This window comes from Sceloporus occidentalis, unplaced genomic scaffold (assembly GCF_023333645.1).
Source record: "Sceloporus occidentalis isolate IW3139 unplaced genomic scaffold, rSceOcc1.0.p SCAF_120, whole genome shotgun sequence".
Lineage (NCBI taxonomy): Eukaryota > Metazoa > Chordata > Lepidosauria > Squamata > Phrynosomatidae > Sceloporus > Sceloporus occidentalis.
The window spans coordinates 338764-357427 of record NW_028317100.1 but is presented as its reverse complement, the minus strand read 5'-3'; the positions used below and the strand labels follow the sequence as shown (position 1 = coordinate 357427).

Sequence of the window (18664 nt, the reverse complement as noted above, 5' to 3'; positions counted from 1 at the left end):
GTGTTGTGGGACAGGTATACTGGGCCAGAACAATGCAGATGAATCCGCGGAGAAAAAGAAGCTTTTCCAACTTTTTTTTCTCTGCAGATCCGTCTGATTTATTCTGGTGTGGTACCTCTGGAACCGGGTGGACCCTCGGTGCACACCACATGGACAGCCTCTCCCCCATTCCTCCAATCAGGGGAGAGGATGCGTGCCTAGGGGCTGAGGAAGCGGCCAGGATAATGCCAGGGGCAGCGGAGAGCCGTGAGAAAGGGAAATAGAGCTGGAGAGAAGGAGACAGTGAAGTAGAGACTTGGAGGTCCAAAGCAGATATCCGAGAAGGCAGCAAGTGTTCATTGTCATTGTTGCTCCATTTGCACAAGTCTATGAAATATTATTACCTTACACACACTACAAGATCACATTGTACAATTACAGAGTGTAACAGGATATAAAATATATGTAGTTTAAAATATATGCAGTATATGTAAAAACTGCAAGACGCATCCTGAAAAGTTCAGAAAAGTACAAATTATGTCACCATAATTTTTATTTTGTTTTCACTTTCTTTGTGTCAAACTACCTTCTGTGTTACATATATTTATGGGAGTGAAATTGTAATTTTTATTAGTTTTTTTTCAAGAGCCCCAAAAGAGTAACAATTATGACAAGTTTCCATTGCAAATCTGTGTAAAAAAACATTGCACATATTTGATTTAAACATTGGTCAAGTAAAAAAAATATATATTTAACTTTTCATTCATATATATATATATATATATATATATATATACATACACACACACACACACATACATATACTGTATTTATATACACAGACAAACAGAATACAGATTTCATGTCCGATTGGTTGATGTTTCTTTGAAATAAACAAATAACGTTTTTATTTCTTTTGGCTCAATATTGACAGTGAAGTCTTCCGTCATGTCATATTTTAGATCACCTGCAAAATGGAAAAGTGTGTTAAAAACAGCTGTAGATGTTATTTTGTAGAATAAAGCAAATTTGATTAAAAGAATAATTGATGGCTCCTGTCTATCCATTTAAAGACAATTAAATGGATTTTTCATTTTGAAACTGTTTTTGGTATAATCTATAAAATGTCCTGAACCGTACGCTATAAAACAACATTCTTGCTTAATTCTGCCTTGATCAAACTTTACACCAATAAGCATTCCAAAGGAGGTGAGCCGGTGTGACTGTAAACATTTTAACTCACTGATGTCACTGTGCATAGTCAAGGGCCAATCTCTGTGATTTTCACTGCGAGAAGCGGGCCCTATATAATGCATGGGTTAATCAGTGAACCACCCTTAAGCCTGATACTATCATGCCTTACATCCACACATCACACATACAACCTGTTAGATTCACACGCTATATAAATCAATAAATAATAATCCAATGTATAGACACTAAAGAACATTGAAAAGAAGACACGCGCTGGGGGCAGAATACTGAGAGGTAGTGTGAGGATGTGGTGTTTCTCAGAAGTGAAGACAAAGGATTGCATGATAACGAGAGTACGGCTATAAATACCACCACACACCACCTTTTCAGCACATAAATTGAGTTTTTGAAATTAAAGCAAGCACCAGCTTTTCAGTGGAATTTAGCAATTTCAGCCCACTGAAGCTTGGTTTCCAACTCCATGACACATCAGCCTCAGGTACGAGGACAGCTACAAACAACACTATGTCTATATGCGGGCACTGTGGGTGGACATGGTACTAGAACTTATTTCTCCAGATGATGCCCATCTTAAATAAAGCATGAGCTAAAGCCATACATATACAGCTATTACAGACATAAAATGGTGAGTGTACATTGAACTCACCTTTGTTCATCGTTTGTGTGGATTTCCATCTCCATCGGTTCATGGAATGCAGATCCCAGGTTCCCGTAAGAGAGCGCTCTTCCACCGACACCACAGTCCCTAATCCTCTCAATAGGGACTGCATATTAAAATGTAAATATGTCACGAGATACAGCAGTACTTTGGGTAATACATGCACTTTCAGACAGTGACCTTCAAAATCAACCCTTCCCAGGTTGCCCTAAAACATTTCCTTTACTATTGTTTTATAGAGGAATACAATTTAGAACAGAATATTTAGTATCAATATATTTGATCATTTTTGGAATGTAACAGTTTGTGTTTTTCACGGTGAATATTCCGTAAAGATTGGGTAAATCAGATGAATACAGACCTGTATGTTTAAAGACGCCGGCTTGGAGAGGATCGGGTCTTCGCCTGTTTCATAAAGATGTTGTATTCGCAGGAGAACCCGGTGGAAATCAGCAGCTGATGCCAAACCATTTCCTGGTTAATATATGAATATAAAAACCTAAAAATCAATTATCTGACTATATAAACAATAAAAACTCAAGAAAAGCATTGGAACTTTTAAAGACATAAATACGGATCAACGTGTTCGCCACCAAACTGAGATCAGAAGATGTTCTACCTTTTTATATTCATTTTAAATGAAGTATTTCTATATATATGTGAAAAATGTTGTGAAACATACACTTTCCTCTATCTTCTAAAACAGTTCTACGTAATGTACGAAAACGGACTTTAACAGGTTTGGGTCACACAGGCTCCTCCATGGTCATGCGCTAAACGTATCAATCACCTTTAAACCACTTCGCAGGAAATCCCACAAGGTTCCTAAAAAGTTACCAGGACGCATTACGACGCCATCGTTTATGGGGTTTCTTTTTTTTTGGAGACATGTTTATCCCCTGCAGGCATTCTGAAAGGCTGATCAGTGTTCCATTTCATTTTTTATTTGGCTAAAGTGAAAATATTAAATTCTTCTATAATGAGTTATTACAGGGTTGGCCTCGATTATAAATTAGAAACTAGAAATTATTCAAATCATTCAATATTGTAAGGATATAATTTATTCACCAACCTGCCATAAAATCTATAAACTTAATACGGAAATTGGCCAAAGTGCTGAACTGTTTCTGTTTAATTAAGAAGAACATTCTGTAACCCTCAAGGCATCTGTCTAACCCTACAATTTAAATCCCTGGCACCTGTAGCATTCATATTAGTGCCTGGACTAGCAACCTAACAGCAAGTCTCCTGTTCCCTATTCCTGCTGCCTACCCTGAGCGCTGACCGGTTCCCAAACCCTGGTTTGTCTGACCATGTTGACCTCCAGTTGCTGCCAATTGGGTAATCTAACCCAGCTACACTTGCTTACCTCATGTTGCCGATACCAAGCTAGTCTGACTTAATTGACCTCCTATGGCCAACCCCTGTCTAATGAAACTGGGGTGAGTATCTGTACCTGAACCTGGAATCGCTAAATATATTTCCATCAGTCGCATGAGTCTTCAATGAGTAATCGCAGAAGTCATGGACATTCGCTGCTAGGGATTCCCTACTCTCCAGCCAACACAACGTTACAACTCCACAGTCAACACGAGTGTTAGAAAAGTAGCCCATCTGGAGGTGTTTGGGGAAGAGAACAGACTGCGTCAGATAGCGATGGGCTCCATCAGTGTTTTTTCTTTCTCCTCTTTTCAGGGGTCTGTTAAACTTGAATAAGAATTGTTGATGTTTAAGGGCTATGTAAATAATTTACTCTGCCAAGCATAAACCAATATTAAAAAGGAAAACTTTAGAAATATTTTTTCATTACCTGTACGGATTTTTCGCATATGTTCGGTGTGGTTTGAAGAGTAGCGCCAACCAGGAATACTAAGAATCTGAAGGTGAAGATTGGGTGGTAAATTGATAGGAACATCGCGGCTCCCCTGGTGCTCATTCTGATGTGATCCTGCATTTCCTGTTACACACATCAATTAAAATCATTAGGACGGGCCATAGAACTAGTATAATTACTGCCTAGTCTTATCAGATACCAACAAGTTATCAGTGATCCAGAAAAAACGCCAATGAAGAAGATTCCTTCTTCCATTGGGTTAATACAATTTTTTTTACCAAAAAATACAAGTTTTGGTAAAATGTTGGTAAATTTGTGAAATAAATGATTTAGAATTTGTGAGCTATACAATTTATTTAGATAAACCAATACACATTGTAATGAAAAAATCTACACATCTAAATCTATCACATTACCTGTTAATGAGTTGTATACCACCAATGGTTTATGCTCTAGAGATAGCCCAGCTCTCTGATACAATGAGCCAAGCAGAGCCTTTGATCCCATCATCAGCCAGATAGTTGGATGAATTATAGAGGTGTCATTTAATGTAAGATTGTAATTCAGGTCCCATTCCAAGTTATTCCACAATCGCCTGTGCAGCATGATCTAAGTAACAGAAAAATACCCAAATAGTCATAAACAGAGGAAATTCATTTCCAGCATTTAAACTCCACAACACAGTAAAACAAACCTGTAATAAAGTGGTAGTTGTGTTCTATCTCCTTTAGATAGTAGCGAACAAAGTATGGATTTTTTCACTAACATACCGGCTTACAGATGAGTTGCTGTAAATTTTATTTTTAAGGCTGACCGAGTAAGCTTGTCCTGTAAGAGGGGCTGAGTGAACGAAGAGTTAAATTGGAGAGATGGTGTTCAAGAAATCTTATATTGCATGTCCTCTGTCACGGTTTATCTACTAAGCCCCCCGTGTTCCAGATGTATTGTGCTATGGTATAGCAAGGTAAGGGTAGGGGATCAATATTTTTTTTTAAAAAAACAGTATTTTAAATGTTTTTAAACCCCATATAAGCAATTAACAGATGACTGCTTCTGGGAGAAATGGGGGTTCTCTGGGGCGACACTTGAATCCTCCTGGGAACTATGAGCTCTTCTCTTATGGGGGGGGTTTGCTTTATGAAGGTGCTGGGTTTGCCTTGCTGGGGGTCCCTAACCACACACATGGCCGGGCTATCCTCAGACATGCTTTAGTGGGAGGTGAAGACGGCAGGAGTAGGAGGTAAGTGGGTGCCGCTAAATGCTGCTGCCTGGCTGGAGGAGCACTAAACTCACCTGGAGAAGCACTAAACTCACCTGGAGAAGCACTAAACTCACCTGGAGAAGCATGGCTTCACACGGAGACTCCAGGTCAAACCTAGCGCGCTCACAGGTATGTACATTATATGGTCCTTATGAGGCGTAGATCCACCTTTGCTAAGTGAAGTTCACCCACTACGTTTTAATGCCTGAGAACCCTTTGCTTGTAAGAGATATCTGAATATATATATATACCTCCACTTGTCCATTAGCCAGACTGGACACTCCATGCGATCTCTCAGCAAGGAAGACAAGTCGAGTGTTGTCGTCTTCTACATACGCTGTACGGACCATGGGATAATAATTCTGAGAGAGGAGAAACGATTTTATTAATAATAATAATAATAATAATAATAAAATAAGATGTTTAGATATAAACTTAGCCTACACCATCTACAACTTATTTTAGGATTCAGCTGCATGGGCCCACCGACTCCTACCGACCTACACACAGAAGAGGGGGGCTCCATCACAGATTTTTTTTTAAATATAAACACATAAATGACCTCGACCATCATCATTTATTTTTTAAAGCCGTAAAGAAACTTAACACTGTTATACACGAAAGCATTAGGAACATCATCTCTAGTACCGCTGAGCGTACAGACCCTTCCAAGAAATCATTTTGCCTTACTCAGAATTGTCCTTGTAGTTGGTTGCCATAGAAAATGAAAAAGACTTCTTAAAGGGACAGTTTAATGTCCCAGGGAGCTATTCCAAAGAATAATGGGTTTGAAAGTACTTTCTGGGTACTTTTAATATGCATTATTGAAAAAGCAAATGGAAACCATTGGCAGTGGGCACTAAATAAGTTTACTAGACTTCTCTTAAAGCAATACCACCGTTCAGTGTATGGTAACACCAGGCCTTCCATCTGGGACAACCTGGAAAGGGTTGCAGCTGAACACAGCTTTTCATGGAAAGCTAACATGTCACTAACGCTCACCCCTTGTGCATTAGGTTTCCCCTATATCCAGGGCACACAGTGTAATGACCCCATACCTTCTGTATCTATGTGTTTACGTTTGTCATAGTCGGTATAACTCATTGTACAGCATCACAGACTCTGTTGGCACTATATATTTTGCGTCATTGGTCCATACCCTGGGCACTGTGTTGCTGGCATAGGCCTTGAACTCCCTCATTTGCATTTGATAAGCATTATTATCAGTGTAAATCTTCTTGCCCGTTTCCAAATCGGTGGTTGTTCTTAAAATGGACTCCCGATTCAGCTCCAAGGGGCCAACTATGTACTGCTGCTCGATACGATGACACAGAAGCATCTTCTCATAACCATCCGGGACATTGTAGAGTCTCGATAAGATTGCATACCGGTGAATCTTTGCCTTTAGACTGCTAAGGAAAAAGAAAAAAGAGAAATGGCAAACTTTTACAGCACTACAGGTTTTCCACAATCAATGTGATGCTAAATACCGCCAAAATGTAATGTTTTTGGCTTACTTGCCCAGTAGGCTATGCAGTAAGGGCAGTAGAAAAGTGGAACTGCTTTCCAACAAAAGTGGAATGATTAGGCCTAAGCCTATTCCGAATCTAAACAGCCTAACGCAAATAAAGTTTGGGGCTTTATAGCTGGAAAACAAATGGTCAGACGTGATGGGCCAAACCGTTTTTATCTGCCACCAGATTCTAAGACTAATACTTCTATTATTGACCTGAGATACTGTTCATACTGGGAAAAGAAAGCGCTGCTGCCCCCTACCAGTCTCCAATAGCACTGCAATTACTATAAAGCCACATTGGACCAAGGTAAACCGGCAGGCCCGGACTGGCCATCGGGCACACCAGGGCCGGATTGACGTAGGGGCTGATGGAGCTGCAGCTCCAGGCACCTACCTTAAAATAGGCTCAGTCAGGACCGGACTGACTGGGCCTATGCGGCTGCATTAACGCAGGGCATAAGGGGCACCTGCCCCTTAAGCCCGCAGCAACTGCGACCGTGTCCGCCTCTCTATGAGGCCGGGCAGCCCCCACCAGGGCCGGCCTTAGGGGTGTGCGGCCACACAGGGCTTAAATTAAAACATCGGGGGGGGGTTGTTTACTTTATTTAACATCCTTCATGTTAAATAAAGTTTAACTTTATTTAACATGGAGGATGTTAAATAAAGTTTAAAAAAAAAAAACCCGATGTTTTAATTTAAGCCCTGTGTGGCCGGGCACCCCTAAGGTCGGCCCTGGTGGGGGCTGCCCGGCCTCCTAGAGTGGCGGACCCGGTCGCAGTTGCTGCTTACTCCGGCAACAAGGTAAGTAGGGTAAGGGAGGGGGTGCAGTGAAAGAGGGGAGAGGGGTTAGATAGAAAGGGGTAGATGGAGGGGATAGATAGTGAGAGGGGGTACATATTGAGAAATGGGGAAGGGGGTACATAGTGATAAGGGGGAACATAGTTAGAAGGGGCAGATAAGAAGGGGATGGGGAGAGGGGGTAGTGTGAATGCGTACAAGAATGAATGAATAAATATGTGGATGAATTGTGTGAATGCGTATGAGAATTAATGAATTCATGTGTGGATAAATTGCTTGAATGATTTGTGAGACTGCATTAATGAGTATGTGTTATTGATTTGTGTGAATGAGTTAGTGTTTGTGTCTATGGGGAAATGCAAAGATGGTACATGAAGGGTGGGCTTTAAAAATAAATAAATAAATAAAAATGGGCTGCTCAGTCTTAAATGCCCAGGCCTATTTTTTGTCCCAGTCCGGGCCTGTAAACCGGGTTTTATGTATTTTTTTCTGGTAATATAGGTTCACAAAGCAAACAGATACACACTTCAAGTGAGAAATTATAAGAACAAAATGTGTGTAAATATGATATAATTGGACAAACATTACTGCTTGTACTAACACTTACTATGATAAATCCACATTTCAGGAACCACTATACACCAAGAACCCCGATGAAAAAATGAAAATAAGGCAGGGAAGGCAATGAATTGTGTAAAATTATAGCTACTGGGGGGAAAAAAAGTGTAGTGTATTTAACGTATATGATGGTGTGACGTATTGTGGGAAATCTGGCCCAGAATACCCCAAAATAAGCAATAGTTTTTCATAAAAAAATTGGGTGCCATTCAAGGGGTTTTATTCCATAAAGGTTGAGTTTGCAGAAAACTAATTCCGTATGATTTATGGTAAATGTATGAAAGTCTCCTTCAAAGTGCAAACTGAAGCTTGTGAGATGAAACCATAACTTTTATGCAGACTCATTTACAAACTCCTGCTTAGGTGAATAAGCCCCCCATTACCGATCCAAGAAGCCTCGTGTTTTGGTATGTCCACAAAGCTTTCAGAAAATACATTAGCGTTTAGTGTAAATTACCCCAAATAACTTGCTTGGCAAGTATAAATTGTACTGTAAGCACCGATGGAGCAGCTGGGTATTTATAGATATCATTGTAGAAGTATTGCTCATTATTGCAGATTCGTACGGAATTGGTAAAATACATAAAAAATTAAGTTTGTATGAATCTGAACGCACATACCTCACCGAAGTCCTTCTGAGCCGCATGTCACTGACCGGCTGTCTATGAATAAAAACATACCTGTAGAAGTACTGTCTGATTTCTGTGATCAATTTCCCAACGACGATTTCCATTCCTACGGCATTAGTAACCGGAACGGCGGCTCCGTCCGGGGTGAATAGGTAGTTGTCTGAAATCGGTCCCCGGTGGATATCCCCGTTGGCATGGTATTCTAGAAATTCTTGGGACATTTGGACAGTGTGATTCCTCTGTCTGAACAGACAAGAAAGGTTTTAATAAATATGGCAACTAGCTACATAAAAGTATAATAAAAAATAACGGGAAGAGGGAATAAAAGTGAATAGCACAATATATGTGATAAATCCATCATTTTATCTATTTTAAACACAATCCATTATTAGTACATGTTAGTATTGTACAGGATTTATGCAGCAGTGTACAAATCACTGCCTTCAAGAAATATAAACCTGAAAACTATGTACAAATAGTGGCAAATTGGACTTTTTCTTATTTTTGTAATTCATCATAAATTAGGTGTAGCCAACAGTGCCCCCCCCCCCCCGCCACCTATTACACTGCCATCTAAGCCCAGTATGTTTGGTTCCGCAGCATTCAGAGCGGCTGGACAGGGATATAAACTAACCTGTCTGTTATACTCGCAATCAGATTTGTCTCTTGGTCAATCCATAACGTGTAGCAGTCGTTCATCACAGGTTTCAAATGACCTTTTGACTTTGATCGCTTGAGTATTGGTTTCCTTGGATGTTTTATCAGCCTTCCAACTACAATGGCGCCATCCCCAAAGCTTGGGTTGGTTTGAACTCCAGGATGTATGGAATATTTCCCATAACTAAGGCCTCGAAGGGTAACAAGCATGTGCAACTCAAAGGCATACTTGGAGTCGGTGCTATTTTGAATCTGCATGGAAACGAGACAGTTCTTTAATTAACATTCATCATTTTGATCACAAATAACTTTCACGTCTATACAGTATAAATACAGCATGTTCAGATGACAAAATGGGATTAGTTGGCTTTAAATACATTTTTGGAGCATACAAAACTATTATTTTGTTAAAACCGGTTCAGTAGCTTATAAATTACAGAAGTTATGCACGATCACTTTTGACGCATGTAAGTAAGCTCCATTCAAGACACAAAATGCTTTGAGCTTTATGCTTTTTTCCTCCCATCTGTAACACTTTTGATGCAGCATGAAAGCACCTTTACCTTACGGCTGGAGTGTGAAGTCTATATTTATCATTGACTGACTTATATACGCCCTATGTAAGTGTTTTTGGTCTTTGGCACCCGTCCCCGGGTGTATCCATGGGTGAGCAGCTACCAGCAGGAAGCATTGGGGGATTATGGATGTGCAGCCCGTTGAAAGGTTGTTTTTCTTTATCCAATTAACGCTGGGTCTGTCAGTACCTGACTTGGTCCAGCTTGTCAGAGGATGGCGCATGTACCAGGGCAGATCACGCCAGAAGGAGCTTTCCCTTCGTGGACCCCCCATTTTTGTCTGATGGGCTAGTGAACAGTGGAGTGAGCTAGGCTTACCTTGTAGCTAGCCCACCTTTACACTATACCTGGGAGAATACCTTTAGCTCACAGTAGCGAGGTTAATTGTGTAGTGTAGGACTCGCCTAAGAGGTTTGCCGTGACGTAGCAGGCGAGCTTCCATTTTAATGGCCATTGGAGTAAACTAAAAACCTCCATTCGTCTAAATAAGCACAGGTGTTTGGGATGGTGCGCAGGTAACTATTTTTTGGTGTTTATTCGCTATATTGGTCCAAGGAGAAATTAAAGAACATACCTGAGCAGGTACAGGTTGTCCAAGCTTATCATATACACCAACCACAGAAGAGTTTAATGGCACAGTTACAAATGTTGTAATGTTCCATGCAAGTGGGTTGTAGACTGTAATATTTATCACACCTATCACAGAAAAAGGAAAAGTTAAAGAAAACTCCAAAGTAACTCAAAAAATGTGTTGTACAAGCAATATGCCATATATCCCTATTCAGAAAAATAGTGAAACTATATATGAAAGCACAATAATTCCCCTTCCTTGGAACAGAAATATTTGTGCAAATTCTCTTACCTCCAATCACACTTGGCATTCACACACAACAGACACACATGCACAAGACACACACACACAAAAATCTGTTTGCACAAAATTCACTGTTAGTGAAGAACCCATAGTTAAAAAACATAAAAAATAAATTAAAATATGACAACCAAAAAACAGTGAGCCATACTGGGTAGTACACGGGGATAACTTGGTAAAAGCTGAGTTGTTGTACAGATAGACCGCAATTTGTTTTCAAATTAGTGAAGAGCCATTTTATTTTGCATTCACTACAGGAGAGAATTTTAAGAGATTAGGTCTGAAATGAAATAATATGTAACCAAGGAAACGCTGTATAAGGCGGAAACCCCATACGAGTGGCATGGAGTGGAGGTATCTACAGTTTCTTTATGGTGTTTCCTGCTGGTAAAGGCTGGAGGTAACAAGACCCCCAAGTTCAATGTGGGGGGGGGGGTGAACGAGAGCAGAAAACTGCCGAAAGACTTTGAGTGAGACTCATCACCCAGGAGTGAGATCTGTCGTTGGTAAATTTACTCCTACCTTTCTTTTCTTTATGCCAGCTTCCATGGACTCAACATCTCAATTCTACTGATAGCATAGTATTTCTTTGAATAATTACCATCTCCTTCACTTTTATTTTCAGAGCTGAACTGGTCCATCACCAAGGCTGCCATTAGCTTTTTGACGCCAACCATCCCTCGCATAAGGTTCATCATATACATGTCCCTAACCTTTGGGGACTCTGTGCCTGTGATCCCATCGTGGTGTTGGACCTTCGGAGTACAAGAAAACAAAAAGATTGTTTCAACTTTAACAGGAAAACATTCCTCTGCTACAGCACCTTCTTATTTTATTAAAATCCATAACACTGAGCAATATATAATATTATAAACACTATACATAAGTACATTGTGGATTTTCAGGGGAGGGCTCATATAAATGTACAAGCCGTGGCTTTACTATTACCTTTTAAAAACAATAAAGGAACACCGGCCCCATAAAGCATTCTTGAGAAATGTTACTACCTGTTGTGGTGTATTCAAGGGACACAAATTCAATTAAAAAGTTGTGCAGCCCAACATTTGCCCGGATTAGCCCAGATGCTTTACCTCCGAAACAGCCCAGCGGAGGTCTTTGAGCTGCTGTAAAGCCCACATTTTACACACAGAACCGGTAGGACACTTCAGCAGATACTGTGTGAATGCAGATTCCCCGGCATACAGCAGCTCACTCGCTCTCCTGGCTACTCCTTTCAGAACGTTGCGGGAAGCGTAAAACCCTGTCCATGCCTGGTATAAATCTATAATGAGGCAAGGAACCATGCAGCGTGAATAAACATAACACATATGAGAAAGAACTGTAGCAGAATGATTGTATCAATGAAGACCGAACTATGGTACGGAAGACATGAGAAGAGCATCGGATAATCGAGGGGCTGAGTAACCAGACGTGCCATGTGACACGGTGTACGAAGACATAGCATAATATAGTGTTAGTGTTTGAGTCGGTAAATGTAAGTTCAGCAGTCATTATATTACAGGCACTCTCTGCACTCTCACTCCACCGATAGGAGTGCACTCTCTAAAGTACGACATACAAATTATAAATGCTTTTAAAAAGGAAAGATTTAATGGCATCCTTGGCTGGACATGAACGATAGAGGACTTGTCTGCTGTGACCAGGCAAGAACAATTACAAGGGATAAGATTTGTCTAAATGGAGGGTTAACAATGGGACTTTTATCTCTCTGCATCAAGAAGAGCCAAGTAGACTTTCATCTACCAGCAGCTGTAAGTGCGCATAACACAACATTAAATCAATGAGACGACCAATAAATATTCCCATATTAAATATCCATTATCCGGGGCCAGCTCAGCCAGTTCACTGGAGCCCCCCTTCATAATAAGAGAGTCCAAAAATGGAATTAAATTGAACTGTGGTATCGGTAAACCTTCAGACAGTAGTAGTAATAATGTTCTTCATGATTTGAGTTGAAATATTGCATCAAAAACATTTTTGAACCTCTTAGGTATCTCTGTTACAGTATAGCCTAGAGGTAGTAGTAGTAGTAGACCTATATATATATATATATATATATATATATATATATATATATATATATATATAACTTTACTGTCCTTTCTTTGCATAGATGTCCATATATACTATATATATATATATATATATACATATATATATATACATATATATATATATATATATATACATATATATATATATATATATATATATATATATATATATATATATATAAAGCAGGTATGGAATTGTAGCACACCTACCAGAGGAATAAGGAAGGAAATCTTGGTTATGCCGAACATCCCATGTAAAATTTCTGTTATAAACGCTGTGAAAGTAATCTCCAAGCGTAGCGTACTGCACATTTACTCCAAACTCCGTGTGGTTATTTATATAGTCCAGCAACAAATCCATGTTCCCAAATTGAACTGAAGAATTAAAGAACTGCTTGTCACATCCCTATAAACGACAAACAACGAGGCTGATTCAAAACACGGTTTCCGTGATTATTACGCAGTGAATGCTAACAGCTAAATATTTCAAATGTCATATATACAGAATAAAAACCAGACTCGGCGACTATGGTGTTTCTACATGATAAATCTAACCCTGGATTTGACCTCAGCTGGTAATTTTTCTACTGACCCCTATCTAGTGTCTGGTAACCTGTCCAGAAATGGGACTGTAAGTGGCCACCAGATGGTCAGTGCTCTTTTTGCCCACCAGACGTCACGCTTGGGTTCTCTTTCATCCCCACCGCTAAGAGATAAGGTATGGAAATATTTGGGGAGAGTGATATCCACAAAATGTATAACCTGTTCATATTACTTTATAATTGGACCTGAAATCTACTTTTATTTATAATGCACATCCGGTTGGATACATATAAGAAAACTTTCTTACCCAGGGCCACAGGACATCATTGCTTCTAAACCATGCTGCCCGAAGCTTAATGTTCTTCACCATTGTTTCTGCGTACAGGTGAATATTGTCTGCCATCACTGGAAGGCTCATATTGGGATAAATGCCATCTTTAGGTGGGTCCGGGAAAAGGGCCACCCCATTCCAGTAAAACCCCGACCTGGAACAAAATTACAACCAAAAAATGGGCTGCAACATGTGGATAGTTTGGTAAAATAAAGCCAAGATAAGACAAAGAATAGCTGATTTGGAAAGATGTCATTCCATATAGTTTTCTGCACAATTTAATTTTCACTCCCTTTTTACCCAACATCTACTTATCACAAATACCGTATTGGCTCGGATATAGGCCGCCCCCGTATATAGGCCGCACCCTAAAAGTTTGGTGCTTTTTTAAAGAAAACGTTTTTTTCTTTAAAAAAGCACCAAAAAAACATGCTGCCACTCTGTCTCCCCCCCCCCCCGAGATATGCTGTCACTGTCCTCCCCCCCGAGATATGCTGCCACTGTCCTCCTCCTCCCCCCCCAAGATATGCTGCCACTCTGCCCCCCCCGACTTACCAGAGCAGACTCCCGGGGCCGGCGGGGGACATCTACGCAATACGCGTATACAACTTCCGGTGCCGGGACTCAGCGGATGTGCCGGCACCGGAAGTTGTATACGCATATTGCGTAGATGTCCCCCGCCAGCCCCGCAAGACACCCGGGAGTCTGCTCTGGTAAGTCTTGGGGGCAGAGGTAAAACGCATCGTGCGGACGGTGACCGTCAGCACGATGCGCTTAGACAACCTCCCGTGCTGGCACCCCCCCCCCGTGGTAAGTGCTGGCAGGGGAGGCTGTCTGAGCGTATCGGAGAGTAGGATGCAGGTCCCCTGCACCGCTGCGGGGGATCTGTATCCTAACCCCGCTGCCTGCCCGGTGCTAGACCCTGAATATAGGCCGCACCCCCACTTTAAAGATTTAAAGTGGGGGGGAAAAGTGCGGCCTATATTCGAGCCAATACGGTAATTAATTAATGGGTATTTTTTCTAGAAATTAATATAATGACAGATTTTGAAATATATTAAAGAAGGTTTTTTTTCCTCATTCGCATGTGTCCACGGCTAACTACAAATCAACACATTTAAAATCCAATTGTTAAACAGTTAGGGATTTATTCACTAAAGAGGGAGTTGGACCAACCCCAACGCTTTCCTTTACAGGTGGCCCTGTATAAGGAATATTTAAATCGGTGGGATTTACTGAAACTATCCTCGCTGGAAGGTAAGTGCAAAGGGGGGGTAGGGTAGATAACAGGGAGAGAGGGAGAGGAAGGGTAGATAATAGGGAGGGAGAGGAAGGGTAGATAATAGGGAGGGAGGGAGGGAGAGGAAGGGTAGATAATAGGGAGGGAGGGAGAGATTTGCTACAACTTTCCAGGATAAACTCCAAAGCTAGTTAATTAGTTAACGATTGACTGACCAACTAGTGATCAAGCAGATATATTTTAATTCCTAAACTCAATGTCAAACCATGAACGCTTTTCTCCAAATGGTCTCCAATGAAGAAAAATGCTTCCATTCCAGCTGCATTCTGAGTGTATCTTGTGTTTTCACACCTTTTCATGTTATTAGATACATATTGTATTTATTTCGGATTTCCAGGTTACCTGACAGAAAATGGCAGGTAAGAGGGAGTGCAGTAACTGAACTGGTCCATGACGTGGGTGAAGATCTCCTGTTTCTCACGTAATGAGGGTGAGCCTCTCCAAACAAACTGCAGCTTCTACGACATAAGATAATCCGGCCACATAACTCTGATTACAAGACCTTTACATATTGGCTGTAGAGTATATAAATACATTGCATTTTTTTTTTACTGTATTTACTATATTTTTTGGATGTGATTCCTATGTGTATTTAATTCCTGCTTTCTAGACATAGAACCAATACAGTAATTTTTAAATATGACATTTTTTCCATGTCAATAATGATTTTTTACTCATATCAAGGAAATGAGCTTCTACTATAATAAATAAATAAATAAATAACTTTGGTATGAAGTTTGAAAAGTTGTCTTAGCCAAATGGAACTGTCCAATCAGCAGAAGACACGTCATTGGCCACTAAACTAAAAAGACCACTTTTCAAGGTTTACACCAGAATTACTTTTATAAACAACTCACTCTTGTATTCTCACCTTAGCATTCTGCATGTCTGCTTTGACATCAAAGTCGATTCGTGAGATGAGGTGAGCATCAAAGCCAGCCAGAGCAAACAGTGTAGGTGAAGCAGCCGATGCCCCAAAAGGATCCACGTGCCAGGAGAACCGAGGCCTTGCTCCAAAGGTTTCATACAGGAACCCGTGTCCTTCTGCATAAGACATGTATATTAACCCCTGCTAACACGTTAGTTAGGGTTTATCAGATGAGTTGCAGGAACGTCCAGATTAAATCATACCATTAAAGATTAAACATTGAGAGTGCTCTGTACCTGTTAGCTGCAAAATCTGGTCATCTATTGTGGTGACTGCTTCATCATGCATGACCTGCCCTCCAATGATAAACTGCAGTCGTTCTTCATGTAGTAACTGCTGTACCTGTAAACAGAAGATACAACCCACAAGCTCAGCTTTTATTCGACATTGTGCCGATCAGGGGGGTCTTGGCAATGTGACCCAGAACCTGCGGCAAATAATCAGATGCAATGGCTTCAAAGGAAAGTAATATTCTACAAGATTACAAACCGCATCTCAAAATGACCTTAGATTGGATTGAAAAAAAACTCAATTTATTGTGAGAATATAAAAACATAATAAAAACTCGGGACCGCAAACGAAAGAGAGCTCAAATTGCTGATACATCGATGTCACTGGAAAAATGCTAAGTGGGCGCATGGAGTAATCTAAAGCACCATCAGCTTTTGGTTCCCTCTTGAACCTTGGATGCAAATGCAAACTGTATACTGTGGGGCTTCATTAAAGGAGCCGACATAACCATTCCCTGTGTGAGGAAGCCTGAGAAACCTTCAGCTGCCTCCTGACTTCATGGCTTCGGTGAAGGAGTCTGGTTACTGAAGCACTTGGTATCTTAGAATGCGTGTGCACCCAAGCCTGGACATCCATCGATCATATGAGATAACAGCTCAAGAGTCCGAACCGACATTTATTTACAGTGTATGGACCAGGGACACACAGCCAAGATCCATAAATCCCAGAGTTTGCGGAAAAACGTCCTAAAGAAGCACATGCAATAAAATGCTTTATAACGCAAGCAAAGGTAAAACAGCAACAATCCATCAAAATGAGACACGCAGAGTGACTTTAATTTTCTTGTAAAACGGACATTTATGGCAGATGGTTGGTTTTTCTTTCCTTAATTTTTTTATACTTCTAGTTGGTATTGATCACGTTGCCAAAGCTGCTAATTTTTATACAGCGCTTGTGCATTTTTCCATTTTTTATTCTCGTGTAAGCTTCTGGTATAACGTCTTACCTGCCGCTTTTGTAATTCATCAGCTACTGTATCCCACCACAGGCGAAAAAATTCCTGTTCAACCACGATAAACTTGCGGCGTTTCGCTTTCCATAATTCTTCCACAACAGTCTTGTAGACATTGGAAGCATAGGCATGCATACTTTCCTAAAAAAGAAAAAGTTTTATTAATCAAAGTAAAAAGAAATGGATTGTTCAATCTTTGTATTGTTTTTCTCCTCAAACTATTGTTTTTGTCAAATTCAGTTTGCACAATAGGTATTTAATAATTTATCATTCTAAAATACACATAGCTTTAAATAACACAAAATGCATTCACCTGTACATTGGGAATTTGGCGATGTTGGTAATCTAAGGATCCCCCATAGGGGATGCAAAGGTGAGACACAGATTCATCGTGCATATGCATATGATAAATCCATGGTCCTTTCAAACTTCTGTAATGACCCCTTGCAAATGCATGGATGTGTTCTGCAGAACTCCCCCATGAGCATTGCTCGCCCCCTAAATATTCCATACAGGAGATGAGCGCGATTGAACATATGTCATTACGCGTGAAATACTTAGTGCCAGTCAGCTCAAGCCCTGGCTCCCAAATGCTGCGGACGGGGGTCTATTGAGACCCTGAGCGTGAGTTCAATGGGAGCATTTTCCTGACACTGATTAGCTGATTCAAGCAACCAATCAGTGGTGAGAATCGCCGGACCGTGGAGGAGGAGGGCAGCTTCTACTGTTTTTAAATAATGCATAATACAAAACTTCACATTATACAAAACTTCATTATATGCCAGCACCCAGAGAGTGTTAGACTGCAATTCCCATCACTCTCAGGCAAAGATTTGTAAAAATAAAAAACTGTGCTAGAATGATCTACAATGAGCAATGAAGCAAAAAAAAAAAAGTATGAAAGCATTTCAGCATTTCCTGCATTTGTCACATGATCCCCAAGCTGTTTGTTGAAGAACTGCATCTATTTCATTATATATATATATATATATATATATATATATATATATATATATATATAAATAAAATCACAATATATAGCCTGATTCGTGATCTATATATACATATAGCCCAGAATACAAAAACCCCAGCAAATAAACGTGATGGTTTCTGTATGGTTCCTGTACTGTACCTGCACAGTATACACCCAGCCTACATCCATATGACTGTGAGGAACCACGAACACCTGAATCGGATCAGCGGACTGAGGGCTGACAGCCCCCCAAAGGCAGAGGACGACCAGGGGTATTAACATTGTAGCCAAAAAGATGAAGTTACAGCCGGCTCAGCCCACTGTGCAACATTGTGTCACCATACACAGAGCAACTGCTCAGACACTACGGCAAGCCGCAGGGGACAAAACACTTACTTACACATCCCTCGTACCGGATAAAGCAGCAGAAAGACAGCAGGGAATAGAGCTGCAAGAAACGGGTTGTTTCACAATACAAACCGAATGAGCAATACATGGGTTAGTTTATAAGTGAGCCTGTTTGATACATTTTATATGAATAAATAAATACTTATTATAGTAACTGCTGCCCTGTATATTCTATTGGCGGGTATTAATGAGTTCCAGAAGTAGTGGCTACTATGTAAATAGTCTGTTTGTTGCCCTCTAGTGGAATTGAAT

The 18664-nt window shown here is 40.4% G+C and overlaps 1 protein-coding gene across 1 annotated transcript; it reads right to left on the bottom strand.

The window, feature by feature from the left end:
* Nucleotides 1–839: 839 nt before the first annotated feature.
* Nucleotides 840–18286, bottom strand: MAN2B2 (mannosidase alpha class 2B member 2). Its single transcript, XM_089498408.1, has 19 exons — nt 18164–18286; nt 17026–17172; nt 16025–16130; nt 15732–15904; nt 15203–15318; nt 13537–13714; nt 12897–13092; nt 11703–11893; nt 11213–11366; nt 10315–10436; nt 9143–9417; nt 8560–8751; nt 6107–6359; nt 5199–5309; nt 4103–4295; nt 3663–3800; nt 2214–2326; nt 1841–1958; nt 840–946 (listed from the first exon to the last, which is right to left on the bottom strand). Exons 1-19 carry the CDS (start codon nt 18284–18286, stop codon nt 840–842), a joined length of 3006 nt encoding a protein of 1001 aa, XP_089354534.1.
* Between the last annotated feature and the right edge of the window lie 378 nt (nt 18287–18664).